We start from the raw sequence: 14,693 nt of genomic DNA on the forward strand, positions 1-14,693 counted from the left end.
TTCCCAATGGCAGAGAGAGCGGAAGAGCCTAGTGGAGTTCACCACGAATTAAAAATAAAATCAAAATCCAAAAGCGACTGTTCCCAAATTGGGCAGCCTTTGGTCAGCGTCTGTCTCCATTTAAGGGGCGGCTGTAAATAATCTTCCGGGGTTAACAACCTCGGTTATAACAAAAGGTGACTCCAGAAGTCACCCCCAGAATTCAAAGAATTATCAATCATGGAAAAGTGTGATGTGAAACTAATTACCCCAGGTGCACATAAGTGCGCAAGCAGACCTTCGGATTCTGGGGAGTCTGCAACGTCACGCAAAGACGAATCGGAGTGTCTTGGAAACTCAAACAAAATAAAATACAGGAAAGCAAACTACTTGGCCACTTTTAATGCAAATTCGCTTTTGAAAGTGGGGAAACTTAAAGACTCTAATACACACATTAAATGAACATAGAATCATCATAACGGCTGTGCAAGAAACCAGATTCTTGGATGAGGACAGCTTTCAATCTGGAGGATTCAGGATAATTAAGGGGAAGACGGGGATAAGTTATGAAAAATGTTTCCCATCTTGGGACAGGTTTCGTAATCGACAAGAAAGTATTAGACTCCATTACAAGCTTTGAGTCTACATCTGAAAGGCTATTCACACTCAAGTTTAAGTCCACCAACAAAGTATATACAATTGTGAATGTTCACACCCCTATAAACATTGACAACAAAAAGAATAAGGAGAAGGTGGAACTATTCTGGGATAAACTAGATAACACGATCCAGAAGACACCCGATAAACATAACGTCATCCTTCTAGGGGATTTTAATGCCCAAGTGGGGAGAGAGAAAAGGTTCAGGCATATAGTGGGGTGTTACCCAGCACATAACAGGACCAACCAAAATGATGTCAGGCTCATCGAATTATGCCAGGCACACAATTTGGTCTTGAAGTCAACTAGCTTTAAGAAATTGCCAAGAAAAGAGAAGACATGGGTATCACCTAACCCTCTCTTGGGAGAATTCCAGTTAGATCATATTGCAATAAAGCAGAAATTTCATGACGAAATCCAAAATGTTAGGGTTCTCAGAGGGGCCAACCTCGACTCGGACCACTACTTATCTAAAGTGAAACTGAAGATCATCCCCAAGAGTAACTTTCAAAGAAAAAACCTTGTACGAAGGAGATATGATCCAGAAAAAATAAAGGAGAACAAGGAGGACCGGGGCAAGTTAACCTGCGACCTAGGAGGTCAGGAGTGGAAGCAAATGGAGAAGAGTCTTATAACCAAGGCAGAGCAGTTTGCGCCTGTTACCAGGACGAAGAAGCACAAATGGTGGAATGAAGAGTGTGATAGACTACTTGATATGAGGAAGAAGGCATGGCACATCTGGCAAACCAAAAAGGACGAGAGTGTCTGGCGACACTTTGTGGAAACTAGGAAGATGGTGTCCAAGGAGATCAAGAAAGTTAAGAAGGAACAAGGAGACCAACTACTCAGGAAGATAAATGATGACTTTGCTAAGAACATGAGAAAGTATTATCGGATCTTCAGGGAGAAGCTAAACAGATACGACCCCCCCAACTCTCCAATTTCAGGACAAAAAAGGGAACATGGCGTATAGTAATTGGGGCAACTGTAAGATACTAGCAGAATATTTCAAGGAACTTCTGAATTGCGAAGAACCACGCCAAAAGATGGCGTTCGATGGTGGACTGAAGTCGTCCCCCATCCCTGACTCTAAACCCCCATCTATAAGCAAGATCCAGACAATACAAACTCATATGGAAAATAACCAGGCATTGGGGGAAAATCAGATAACAGCTGAATTATGGATGTATGCAAGCAAAAATGCAATTGTCTCACTCCAAAATCTTTTTGAAGAGATATGGAAGAATGAGGTTATTCCAGAATAATGGAAAATGGCCCTGATACATCCTCTTCACAAAAAAGGTTCAAAATTGGATCTCAACAACTACAAAGGGATTTCACTGGTGGAGGTGACTTACAAGATATTGTCCAGAGCATTACTGCAAAGAGCTGAACCTCAGTTGGATCACCAACTTGGGGAGTATCAAGCAGGATTTTGGAAAGGAAGAGATTGCCCTGAACAGATCTTAAACCTCAGAAACATTTTAGCATACCAGAAGCAGAGGGCAAAACTGTATATAGTGACTTTTGTAGACTTCCAAAAAGCTTACGATTCCATAGACAGAGAGTCGTCGTTCAATATTTTGGAGGAGTTTGGCTTGGACGGAAAAACTTTAAACATCATCAAGGAGATGCTCACAAATACGTTCTCTAAAGTTAGATTCATGGGCGAACTACCAGAACCTTTTGAAGTCAGAACAGGGGTCCAGCAAGGGGATGGTCTCTCCCCTCTGTTGTTCAACTGTGCACTTGAAAAAGTTGTGAGGGAATGGAATGCAAGAATGAGAGGGGGAATAAGACTTGGAACAAAAAACAAAGGAATCATGATTAAGTGTTTGGCATTTGCTGACGACTTGGCGCTGCTCGCAGAAACATGGGACGAAGCAAAAGAACAAATCGCCGAATTACAAGAGCAGGCGGGGAAGATAGGACTTAAGATTTCTTTCGAAAAGACGAAGATCATGGCGAATATACTTGACACTCCTATGAGAATTAAAGTAGGAGCTCAAAAAATAGAGGTGGTGAAGAGTTTCAAGTACCTAGGTGAATGGATTGAATGGAACAACCTTGAATGGAAATCAATGGAAGCGAGAAGGACCAAAATAGAACTAGCTTTCCAGAAAACCAAAAACACATACAACACATACAATAAGTCCTCTCTTGGAACACCAAAATTATAACACAGTAATTAATCCGGAAGCACTCTATGCAGCAGAGACACTAGTCATGGGGATTAAAGGGCAAATGGAGAAATTGGAAATCAAGGAGAGGAAAATATTGAGGAAGATCATGGGTTCCACATTCCAAAATAACAAACAAGTTTTTTATAGAAATGAATCCCTCTACGTCAAGTTGGAGAGACTCTTGGATACCATGAGGAAAAGGAGGATTGATTTCTGTGGACACATATTCTGAACGAATCCTGACAGATTAACTAAACAGATCTTTGACTTCTTTTACAAAAAAAAAAAAAAAAAAAGCTAAACCCAACCAAACTCATGTTAAAGAATGGTACAGCCAAAACCGTGACCAAAGACACAACTATGAGGTTCCAAAACCAACGCCAGAAAACCGATTCAGATATCAGAGGAGGAAAGGAGGAGGAGATCCGTTAATGAAGAACTATTGGGAGAAGAAAAGAGCTCAAGCATCTAAGAAGTGATTGATCTGACGTACCCCAAAAGATGGGTGATTCGAAATGAAGAAGAAGAAATTGATGAACCTGAATTTAAAATGAGACTCTCTGAAATTAAATTGATTAATCTGAAACATAAATGATGATTTCTGAAATCAACTTAATATATTCAGAAATACAACTGGAAATGGTGTAGATGTGTTAGGTCATGCGTACGCTTAGCTTACCTGGACCAGTTTTCTTGCAGTGTTGAATGTCTTGAATTTCTGACTTAACTTTTGGTGCTCTAGGCTCGAATGATTTTAATTAGTTTTATAACTGAAGTGTAAGGAAAGAAACGCCTTGAAATTTTGTAAATGAGAAATATTGATTGAATAGTTACTCTACCCTCAGACTGGTTAGTAGTGTGTTGAATTTTCTTTCACCTGTACGGTATGTTAGTTTAGTAGTAGACCGAGCTCGATAGCTGCAGTCGCTTAAGTGCGGCCAGTATCCAGTAATCGGGAGATAGTGGCTTCGAACCCCACTGTCGACAGCCCTGGAGATGGTTTTCCATGGTTTCCCATGTTCACACCAGGCAAATGCTGGGGCTGTACCTTAATTAACGCCATGGCCGCTTCCTTCTCATTCCTAGGCCTTTCCTATCACATCGGCGCCGTAAGACCTATCTGTGTCGGTGCGACGTAAAGTAAATAGCAAAAAAAAAAATAAAAAAAGGGAAGTTAAGTAGTAGAAACTTCAAGGATTTATCTCAGGAGAAAGTTTCGGTGTGAATGTGTATATGAAACTAAAAGAGCTGTGGATTTAATGAAATGTAAAAGATACCCTTCTGTTGTATATTCAAAGACTAGTTGTGCTTGTAGGGAAGATTTCAGAATTGTTACAGATTGGATGTGTACACTATTTTCTGAAATGCCAAAGATTGTGACAGCTACGGAATACAGCTTGGGATCTTTAAAAGGAGCAAGAATGTCATCAGCCTCTCCAGATAACCAACATGCAAAGACTTGTGAAGAAGATCCTGGTTGTAGTTCATAGTCTGAGGTTTCCAGATTCTCTCTGGGTAGGGTAGTGTACCAAAGCCCTCCACTTTGCTTGATCTTTTCACCACTCTTCTTCCAGCACTGTATTGCTGTCAGCTCCTCTAGTTTCAGTCAAGTCCAGTACACATCTCCTCTATCTCATTCTGTGCTATCCCTTAGGCCTATTTGCAGTCATTGTATCCATGAATGCTTTGGAATTCTCTCCCCTGGCATTCTCATCATGTATCCAAACCATTTCAGCTTTGCTGTGTCAGTTTCTTCTTGAAGTTTACTAACTTGCGGTCTTCTCTGTATTTTGTCATTTTGTAGTCTATCTCTTGTGTTTCCCTAAAAAAAATAGTAATCAGATAGCCTCAGCTACCATGTGCAGACATTTTAATGTGACATTATCCTGGCTGTCTGCTTGTCAATTTTCACATTCCGTTTTACTTTAGGCCTATTAGATGGCAGAGTAAACTGAATCTCTCTTGGGCATGTATGGCTGAGTTTTAATGTATTTTGTCAGGTGAACACCAAGTGTAACCAGAGATCTTTTACTTGCCGACGTTGTTTTCCTGTATCTTCCTCAAGAACCTCATTTCAGCTTCATTTTAAAATTTCTTACCTCCTCATTTCATAAATCAACATGGTCTGTAATTCCTCTTTTATCTCCCTATATTACAACGTTGTTAGCAGATTGCATAGATTTTACTTGCTCTTCCATCATCTTCTCTGTGACTTCATGTAGAATTCTATCCATGATGATAATGAAGAGTAAGGGGGGCAATACACTTCCATGTACCGTATTTATGCAAATAATTCCCGCACCCTAACTTAAGCTTATTTTGAAAAAAAGAAATGCCAACTTTGACGCAAAAAACCGCATCCCAATTTTGTGACTCAAATTTTTTAAAACAATGTATGGGTATTATTCGCGTAAATACGGGTATTTACGCAAATAATACCCGCCACCGTATTTACGCGAATAATACCTGCCACCGAATAATCCCGCACCCTAAATTTAGGAAGGCTGATTTTGAAAAAAAAAAATGCCAACATTGACGCAAATAAAACCCGCACCCCAATTTAAAAAAAATCGCGGGTCTTATTCGCGTAAATACGGTATTTAAGCCTGTCTCAACACGGAACCATTCAGTTTGTCCTATTTTGGTTCTGACATAGCTTTCACCGTTTTGATATCATGCTATTACCATCTGTTTTGTTTCATTCCCAATCTGCGCCTCGGTCAGTGTTCTTTTTTTTTTCATACCGAATGTCTTGGGGCACTTTCATATGCCTTTTATATATCTAGAAAAGTCATTACGATATTCTTCCCACATTTTCAATACTTTACCATCATTTGATGTATGTCAATATTGGGTCAAATGTGGTGTTATACAAGTTTTCCCTCTACTCTGTCCCTTATTCTTTCATCCAATATTCTTTTGAAGATCTTAGCTGTATGAGAGATCATTATCACTCTGTAGTTTTCACACCGCTTCCCTGTCTCCTTTTGTAAATCACTCATCCCAGGGAAAAACCAGATTAATCAATTTTTCGGTTTTTTAATTTTTGCTGGAACCTACTAAGGTCAGTGCTTCCATCCTTTGACACTAACAAGATAAGTCATTTCGTCATAATGTTGGAAAAACTTTACAAGCCGAGTGGGTGAGGTAGAATTTCTTTAAAAATTATGTTGTACCCTGCCACCTGTAACCTCTCCCATATTTGGTTTTCTCCCTACTCCCTGAAGAGTAGGTCTATTTGCTTATCTGTAGAATCTCCTAGTGCATTTGTTTCTATTCATAGCTGATAAGATATCTGATGTCAAAATATTTATAAACTGTATTATTCTTATTTAGTATGTTTGTCTTTTTTCCTCTTTAAGCTGCTCTTCTCTTCAAGTTTCACGTGTTTGGTTCAACTTATTTCCCATATTGCACCTTTGTTTTAGATGAGTATGATATTTATTTACACTGTTTACACCCACATTGGAGCACCAGAATCAAACTTTATACAACAAAGTCTTCAAAGAATAAGTTCAGCTTTTAACACTTGACAACTTTTTCCTTTCCCAAAACTTCTTCATTCTGGATGATCTTGCAGCCCGTTCTGCAGATATAATATACTGCTTACACTGCAATATTTTTAGTGATAGTCTTGTGTACTTGTTATTTAGAATCCGTTTCTCTTCTCTATTTTCAATTTGATCTTTAGTAATTTTCAATTCATCTAAATCCATTTGTGTTTCTTTAAACCATGTGTTTTTTGTTTTACTATTCCAAAAGAAATCAAGCAGTTGTTTCAGGAGTCTTAGTATTTGGTAAGCATTACATGTGTCCAAAGAATGCAATCCTCCATTTTTGCATCGTGTCAATGATCGATTCACTTTCCTTGTAAAGTACTGAATTTGGCAAGTCTCCACTGGCCATCAGTCTGGTGTACTTTTATTAATAATTGTCTGGATATTTATATCACTTAATGTAATTTATAATTCCTTTGTTATTAGAATGGTGGATACAGAAATTCTCGCTATACTAAGGCAGCGCTTTGAAGACTGTGTGCACTATGAATCTCCTGATCACATGACCAAATGCAAGGATCTATTTGAGCAATACAACCAGAATGCTGAGAACTGGTTTATCAAATGTAAGTACTTTGTATAGAGAAATATGGCTGAGTATATTGGTGTTATAGTTTTTTAAGTACTATAATTTATTGCTATATTCTTTTATTTTAAACAATAAAATATACTAGAAGCTTAGAAGTAAATAACAGATCATGGATTAAAAAAACAACAGAAAACTGGAAAATTGTGTTAATGGTGCAATTGTATTACAATCAGCATCATCAGTATTCACTAACATTAAGATCAGTAGTCCGGCTCCGTAGCTCAATGGTTAGCATGCTGGCCTTTGGTCACAGGGGTCCCGGGTTCGATTCCCGGCAGGGTCGGGAATTTTAACCATCATTGGTTAATTTCGCTGGCACGGGGGGCTGTGTGTATGTGTCGTCTTCATCATCATTTCGTCCTCATCACGACGTGCAGGTCGCCTACGAGAGTTAAATCAAAAGACCTGCACCTGGCGGGCCGAACTTGTCCTCAGACACTCCCGGCACTAAAAGCCATATGCCATTTCATTTCATTAAGATCAGTTAAGTAAATATTTATTTGTTTAAACCATTCCAGTCTGGGGCTTAATATCCTTAACAAATGTTCTGGACTGGGCATTTTTAAGGATTTTTAAAACATCATATCTCTGTACGTATAGGAGATATTTGCATGTTTCTTTTTTTTCTTTATGCTTATTTGAACATTAGTTTTGAAAAACGCTGTTTGTATCATGCCAACTATCACTTGAGATTTTAAAATTGTTAATATATTATACAATGTTTTACGAATGGAAAAATAGTCTCACAGATAACTAAGCAAGTACAGTTTTCTGAAATACTGTTATATTTACCCTATTTTGCTAATATAAAATGTGTATAGCAATTACAAAACAACAACAATAATGAGCACATTATAAAAATAATTTTTCAATAATAATAGTAATAATTACAATAATGAAAATGGGAGCTCTTATGAAATTTTATTTTAATTGATAAATTTTGTCAAAAGTTACTCAAATGTAAAATTATTGTTCCATTTACCACAAAATACTTCTGAGAAAGAGAAAATACAGTCTTCTCAACAGATAACTTTACTAATATGTAGACAATCTTACGTATTCACGCAAATATGAAGTACGCGGAAACATGCGGTAGGCCATAAAACGAAATCCAATCGTAATGAAATGTAAGAAGCTGTTTCGAATTCATATGTCAATAATATGTTTATTTGCGCATAAACTTATAATATATCGAAAATATCACTCGTCAAGCACATGTTTGCTGCGAGAAGCCATGTCCTAGAGCTCACTGGGTGACAACATTACTGATGCATGCTGGTCGAAAATATTGTAAATTCTCTAACTTAGACATATAATACTGCCAACTGCTAACATACTCTCGTAACTAATACATGAAGAAACACGATGTAACCACCAGAATGTGTGCATAGCTCGTTCTCGATTTTTAGTGAATTGTCAAACCTTACTACGGGCTATGCCCGCAGCGCGGCCTGAGGGTAATTTCGGCCGCTGCGAGCTGTGCTCGCAGTTAGACCGGAAAGAGTTAAGTATCCTGAAGATGGGAGGCAATTCATTTACTAGGGGTGAAGGTGAAACAGAGTGCCAAGTACATAAACAGTGGAACATAACTTTTATCAAGTCGAAAGCAATGTTCTGCACACAAAATTGATCCATTGTTTATGCACAATTCATGTTGCTTGAAGCTTTGTTTCAAACAAATTAAACCTTATAAAATATTTTTAAATGGATGTGAAAACTATAAAGAAATGCTGTAAATGAAGTGATAATAGTGTGAAGAAGAAATTATGTATAGAAGGAAAATAATACCATCAGAAAGGTAATATTTTGGTCTCTATGAAGCAACCCTCCTAACATGAGGTAAGACTAGGCTAATTTACTCCTATTAAACATAGATAACTTATAGGCATCCTGTAAATACCATTTTCAGTGCATGATCAGAAATTCATGCTGTTTAATAAATTCTAAATGCTGAAGTGTACGGGTAAGAAAACTTCAAATGCATGTCTATTACAGGTTAACAAAATAAAAATGGGAAGATCGTTAGTGATTAATAGAGCCCAGATTTCCATGCACTATCAAATCTAAAAATATGCATGCATTCATGCACTATCAAATGGCAGAACATGCACAATAAAGTGGAAAATATGCACTATCAAAATTCAGTTCAACATTGTTATATTTTCACTTCTTTTTGAAACATAGTACAACAACTAATTTCTCCACATTGTCTTTTAAGTTCATTTATCTGACAGAACATTCCTGAACACAGAAAATGATCTTTTTACGTCACAAGAAGTGACAGGTTCATACTTATATGAAGACATTTAGGACGAAGTTTACTTAGAGTTATCTCCTTTCAAAAATTGACTTAGAAATACCTTTCCTCAATCCGTTTAGACACGAGGTCTCTTCGGAGACTTTTAACAGGTGGCATGACACCAACAGTTCACAGTCCAACAGTATATTACAATTTGAAGCATGTAAGCATGCTGCTTTCTCACTTCCTTCTTTTCTCAATTATTTTGTCCGCAGACTTGTAAATGGTGAGAGTTCGGGGTAGGAAATTCCAGGAAAACAAAACAGGATTCAGTGCAAAACCAAGGTTTGTAAGCTGCCATCTCAGTAACGCGGCGTAACAGTAATGTGATTCAAGTTTTGATTTCTTCGTCTAACATAGACGAAATAAAAAAATAGTATTTACTAATGCAAAATTTAGTGTTCAGTTTCATTGGGACACCGTGTTTCTAAGGATTAAAGCGATCAATGTGGGGTCTTCCCACTTATGTCAATGTTTACTCGAGCAACAGATAAGAAAGTGCTTGGCTAACTGGATTATAGGACCTCTTTGCATCTAACTTTGGTTGTCAAGTAATATACCAGGAATACATTTTCTTTCTGTCTCAATAATAGACGAATAACGTGGACGTACGGACCCAAATTCTGCGAACTCGTTCAAAAAAGGCACTATCATGCAAGTTAACATAATATATGCGTCAAAGTCAGAAAAAATCATACAACTGTACAATTATTCACCATTAAAACCAAAATTTTCAAAATATGCATTATGCATGAATTTTCTCCCAAAAAGGCCAAAACATGCAAACATGCACGGAAAAAGTATGGTTGTTTGGAACTGATTAGTCATAAAACGAATATTTGCAAAGTTTCAGAAGTGTAACCAGCTTATTTACGAACATGCATTTGCATGGAAATCTGGGCTCTAGTGACTAATATTGACATTGACAAGACTGTCAGCTAGATGCTTGACCAATACTGATATCAAAAAATGAAAAGCTACTTCTGTATTTACTTGTATATTAGGCCCTTTTTCCTTCTGGCATTGGACCGATGACCTAGCTGTTAGGCCCCTTTAAACAACAAGCATCATCAACAACAAGCAACCTTCTTGCATTTTTACATCCGCGAAAAGTATGAGGCATCCAATATCTAAAACCTCCCACTTAGCATGGTAAATACAGTATTCAACTTTTAGGCCTACATAACAGTAAATGGTGAACACATGACTTTTAGACCTACATACCATTTTTACTTACATAATGGACTCCAGGGCATAATATAAAAAAAACCCTAGATATCCCCTTAAAATTTTGGAAAAAGAATTTCCACACTTAATGGACACATTTAATTTTCAACAAAAATGGTCTTAGTAGAAAATATTTAAAATCTTAAAATGGATTGCTGTATGAAAAAAAAAATGAGTACACATAGATCAACGGTTGCACGCTAAGTTGTGCTGAACACACAGTATCCTACGCTTGTCAAGAAGCATAGCAATTATTTCCTTAGCATATGCATAAAGGGGATGACAGTGTGCAGTATATTTTCAGTGTGTGTGTATTTAGTAATTCCCAGTCTAGGAAGTCAAGAATAACGGCCAAGAGGATTCGTTGTGCTGACCACATGACACCTCATAATCTGCAGGCCTTCGGACTGAACAGCGGTCGCTTGGGATTCCATGGTCCTTCAGGGCTGTTGCGCCATGGGGTTTGTTTTGTTTGTGTTTAGTAGTTATAGCGTGAAATGAAGGATGGAGTAGTCTTGTTCAGATTCAAGTTTTTAAACAACAGTGCATGAAACACACTGCAGTCGTGACTGATTAATTTTAACACACACAAAATAACCCAATTTAATAGACATGATAATCTTTTGGGATTTTGTCGGTGGTGGCTAATTTCTTCATGGAGCCTTTTGAGGAGCAGGCTATTTCTTCAGTGTCCATCAAACCGCCTTAGCATATGCATAAAGGGGATGACAGTGTGCAGTATATTTTCAGTGTGTGTGTATTTAGTAATTCCCAGTCTAGGAAGTCACGAATAACGGCCAAGAGGATTCGTTGTGCTGACCACATGACACCTCATAATCTGCAGGCCTTCGGACTGAACAGCGGTCGCTTGGGATTCCATGGTCCTTCAGGGCTGTTGCGCCATGGGGTTTGTTTTGTTTGTGTTTAGTAGTTACAGCGTGAAATGAAGGATGGAGTAGTCTTGTTCAGATTCAAGTTTTTAAACAACAGTGCATGAAACACACTGCAGTCGTGACTGATTAATTTTAACACACACAAAATAACCCAATTTAATAGACATGATAATCTTTTGGGATTTTGTCGGTGGTGGCTAATTTCTTCATGGAGCCTTTTGAGGAGCAGGCTATTTCTTCAGTGTCCATCAAACCACCTTAGCATATGCATAAAGGGGATGACAGTGTGCAGTATATTTTCAGTGTGTGTGTATTTAGTAATTCCCAGTCTAGGAAGTCAAGAATAACGACCAAGAGGATTCGTTGTGCTGACCACATGACACCTCATAATCTGCAGGCCTTCGGACTGAACAGCGGTCGCTTGGGATTCCATGGTCCTTCAGGGCTGTTGCGCCATGGGGTTTGTTTTGTTTGTGTTTAGTAGTTACAGCGTGAAATGAAGGATGGAGTAGTCTTGTTCAGATTCAAGTTTTTAAACAACAGTGCATGAAACACACTGCAGTCGTGACTGATTCATTTTAACACACACAAAATAACCCAATTTAATAGACATGATAATCTTTTGGGATTTTGTCGGTGGTGGCTAATTTCTTCATGGAGCCTTTTGAGGAGCAGGCTATTTCTTCAGTGTCCATCAAACCAGTGATTTGATGTTGGGTATGGTGATGATACCTGTGGTCTAGACAGAATGTCCTGAGAAACTTGTCCACTTTCTAGATCACCTAAATCGGTGGCATCCTTCAATTGAATTTGCTGCGTAGATGGAGGCAAATGAATGCCTTTCTTTCTTGGATGTTCTTGTGATAAATCATATGGCTCCCAGGGGCACACTGTCTATTGTAAATCTACTCACCCAAATCGCTATCCCTTTGTAGATTTTCACCACCATCCAGCATTAAAACACGGTATCTTCACGACACTCACCACAAGGGCAAAACAAATTTGTGAGCCATCAACTATCCAGGAGGAGATACACCTACTCAAAGTCATGTTCAAGGGTAATGGTTATGATGTACAGCTTTTTGGAGCCCTACATCATAGAGTGATGACTAAGCAAACCTTACAGAATGAAGAAGTGAAGGGAGCTGCCTACCTTCCTTTTATCCACAATATCACAGACCGAATTGCAAAGATCCTTTGCAAGAACACTATAAAAACCATGTTTGGCACCGTCACAAACATTGGCCATAGTTTTGGTAAATGCAACGACAAATTGTCTCCATTATTACACCCTGCGGTGTACAAAATTCCCTGTTCTTGTAGCAAGGTGTACATTGATCAAACATGCCGGTCCATTTGGTAATTGTATCAAGGAACACCACAGAAACATCCGTCTCACCCAGCCAGATAAGATGTGTTCAAAGATGTTCGAGCTCTAACACTACAGATCTGGTATCATGGGAAGCAGTGAAAATACGTAAAAATCCTAATAATTTCAAGGGCGTCACTCGCTATCAACTAAGTAATACGAGGTTGTCAGCTATTGTTTAGTTTTTTTTTCCAAATTCTTACTCTCCTCATCACTCTAGGCTATGTCATACTTTCATCATCTATGTGCGCCTGGTACTGTGTTAATTCTAATAACACCGTATTTACGCGAATAATACCTGCATATTTTTAAAAAAAATTTGAGTCACGAAATTGGGGTGCAGGTTTTAATTTGCATCAAGGTTGGCAACACGCTCTTGCTCACCTAGTTTTCGATGTTGGGTGTACAGTTATGCTTTGTGTAACTGCAGATGGAAGAAAACTGCTCCCATTTGTCATATTTAAACAGAAAACAATTCAGACTTTTAATTTAAAACTGCCTTTACATTTTAAAAAAATAGTATATTACAGAGTAATTTAAATTCAAAAATTTCTCCATATCATGACACAATGCATCTTCTGGAATGTGTAGGGGTAGCTTTCCGCACTTTCACTTCAGTGTGTCAGTGTGTTTCATAGTTGCTAAGTTCGAGTGAAATCTTAATTCTTTTGTATTCAGCGTTTTAAGGAACACCACAATTTCACGTAACAGGCAGTGTGTGGAGAAGCAGAATCCGCGAACACTGGCGATGCCGACAGTTGACGAAAAAGCATGGCTCATAATTATAATCAATTCGTACGCACCGAACAATATTGTCAATGCCAGTGAAACTGCATTGTTTTTTATGCCTAGCCCAAACTGACTTTTATTAAAGGAGATGGGGTACAGTGTACAGTGTTGCAATACAAACGGAAGAGAAAGACTTCCTCCCCTCGTCATAACGTTTCATAAGCCATGAAGTTTTTAGGGCATCGGGTACTTTCTGTGCAAGTACAAGGCATCTAAAAATGCAAACAGTACAGTAATCCAAAAAATAAAGCACTTGCACAGAGGAACCAGCATAATTTGCCCTCCTCTTTGAATCGTGTTTTTTTCTTTCATCGCGTGAGGTTATGTTTGTCAGTATTGTATCCAAATGCATTATTTGAATAATGTAAATGCACCTTGTTGGATATATTTCGGAAATAGTTCTTTCCATGGTATTTGAAAGGTTTAAACTGTGAATCAAGGTGACTGCATGCATTAATGAGTCTTAGAATACATTGCGACGCGGCAAGGGTTGGCATTTCTGAATTATGACAGAAGTGCCATGGCAGTAAATTATACAAAGATAACTGTCCTGTGTTGCAATGCAGACAGAAGTGAGAGACCCCCTATGTATTTCCTCCCCTCGTCATAGGAATGTTCGATAAGCTACGATGTTTTAAGGGCATCAGGTACTTTCCGTGCTAGAACAAGGCATCTAAAATGCATACAGTACAGTAATCCAATGAACAAAGTACTTGCACAGGGGAGCCAGCATAAACTTCTCCTCGTCTTCAAATAATTTTTTTTTTTTCTTTCGTTGCATGCGGTTGTGTTTGCCAGTGAGTTATCCAAGTGCATTATTTGAATACTGTAAATGCACCTTCTTGGATACATTTTGAAAATAGTACTTTTCCATGGCATTTGAAAGGTTTAAACTGTGAATCAGTGTTAATTGCATCATGTAATTCGAAGTCCGATTTCTGCGTCCCAACGACTTCGAATTAACAAGGTTTTACTGTATCGCAAAACTAACATCAGAGTTTGCCGGTGTGTCTGTTTCCTTAAATTTACATGTTCATATTTGCGTAAAGACCACGTGGACGTCGCGGAGTGATATGAAATGTTTGTTTATGCCTATATTAATCTTATGATAGAAGGAATTTTATTTTTTTCTTTCAAAATGAGCCTTCCT

General features: G+C 38.1%; 1 protein-coding gene across 2 annotated transcripts in view; it reads left to right on the forward strand.

The window, feature by feature from the left end:
* Window positions 1–14,693, forward strand: part of ND-PDSW (NADH dehydrogenase (ubiquinone) PDSW subunit) — a 61,201-nt gene that overhangs the window by 6,904 nt on the left and 39,604 nt on the right. For both annotated transcript variants that reach the window (XM_067149016.2, XM_067149017.2), the window contains exon 3: window positions 6,804–6,943. In XM_067149016.2, coding sequence (XP_067005117.1) covers window positions 6,804–6,943 — 140 coding nt within the window. The remainder of the gene's footprint in view (window positions 1–6,803; window positions 6,944–14,693) is intronic.

Source organism: Anabrus simplex, chromosome 6, assembly GCF_040414725.1.
Source record: "Anabrus simplex isolate iqAnaSimp1 chromosome 6, ASM4041472v1, whole genome shotgun sequence".
Classification (NCBI taxonomy): domain Eukaryota; kingdom Metazoa; phylum Arthropoda; class Insecta; order Orthoptera; family Tettigoniidae; genus Anabrus; species Anabrus simplex.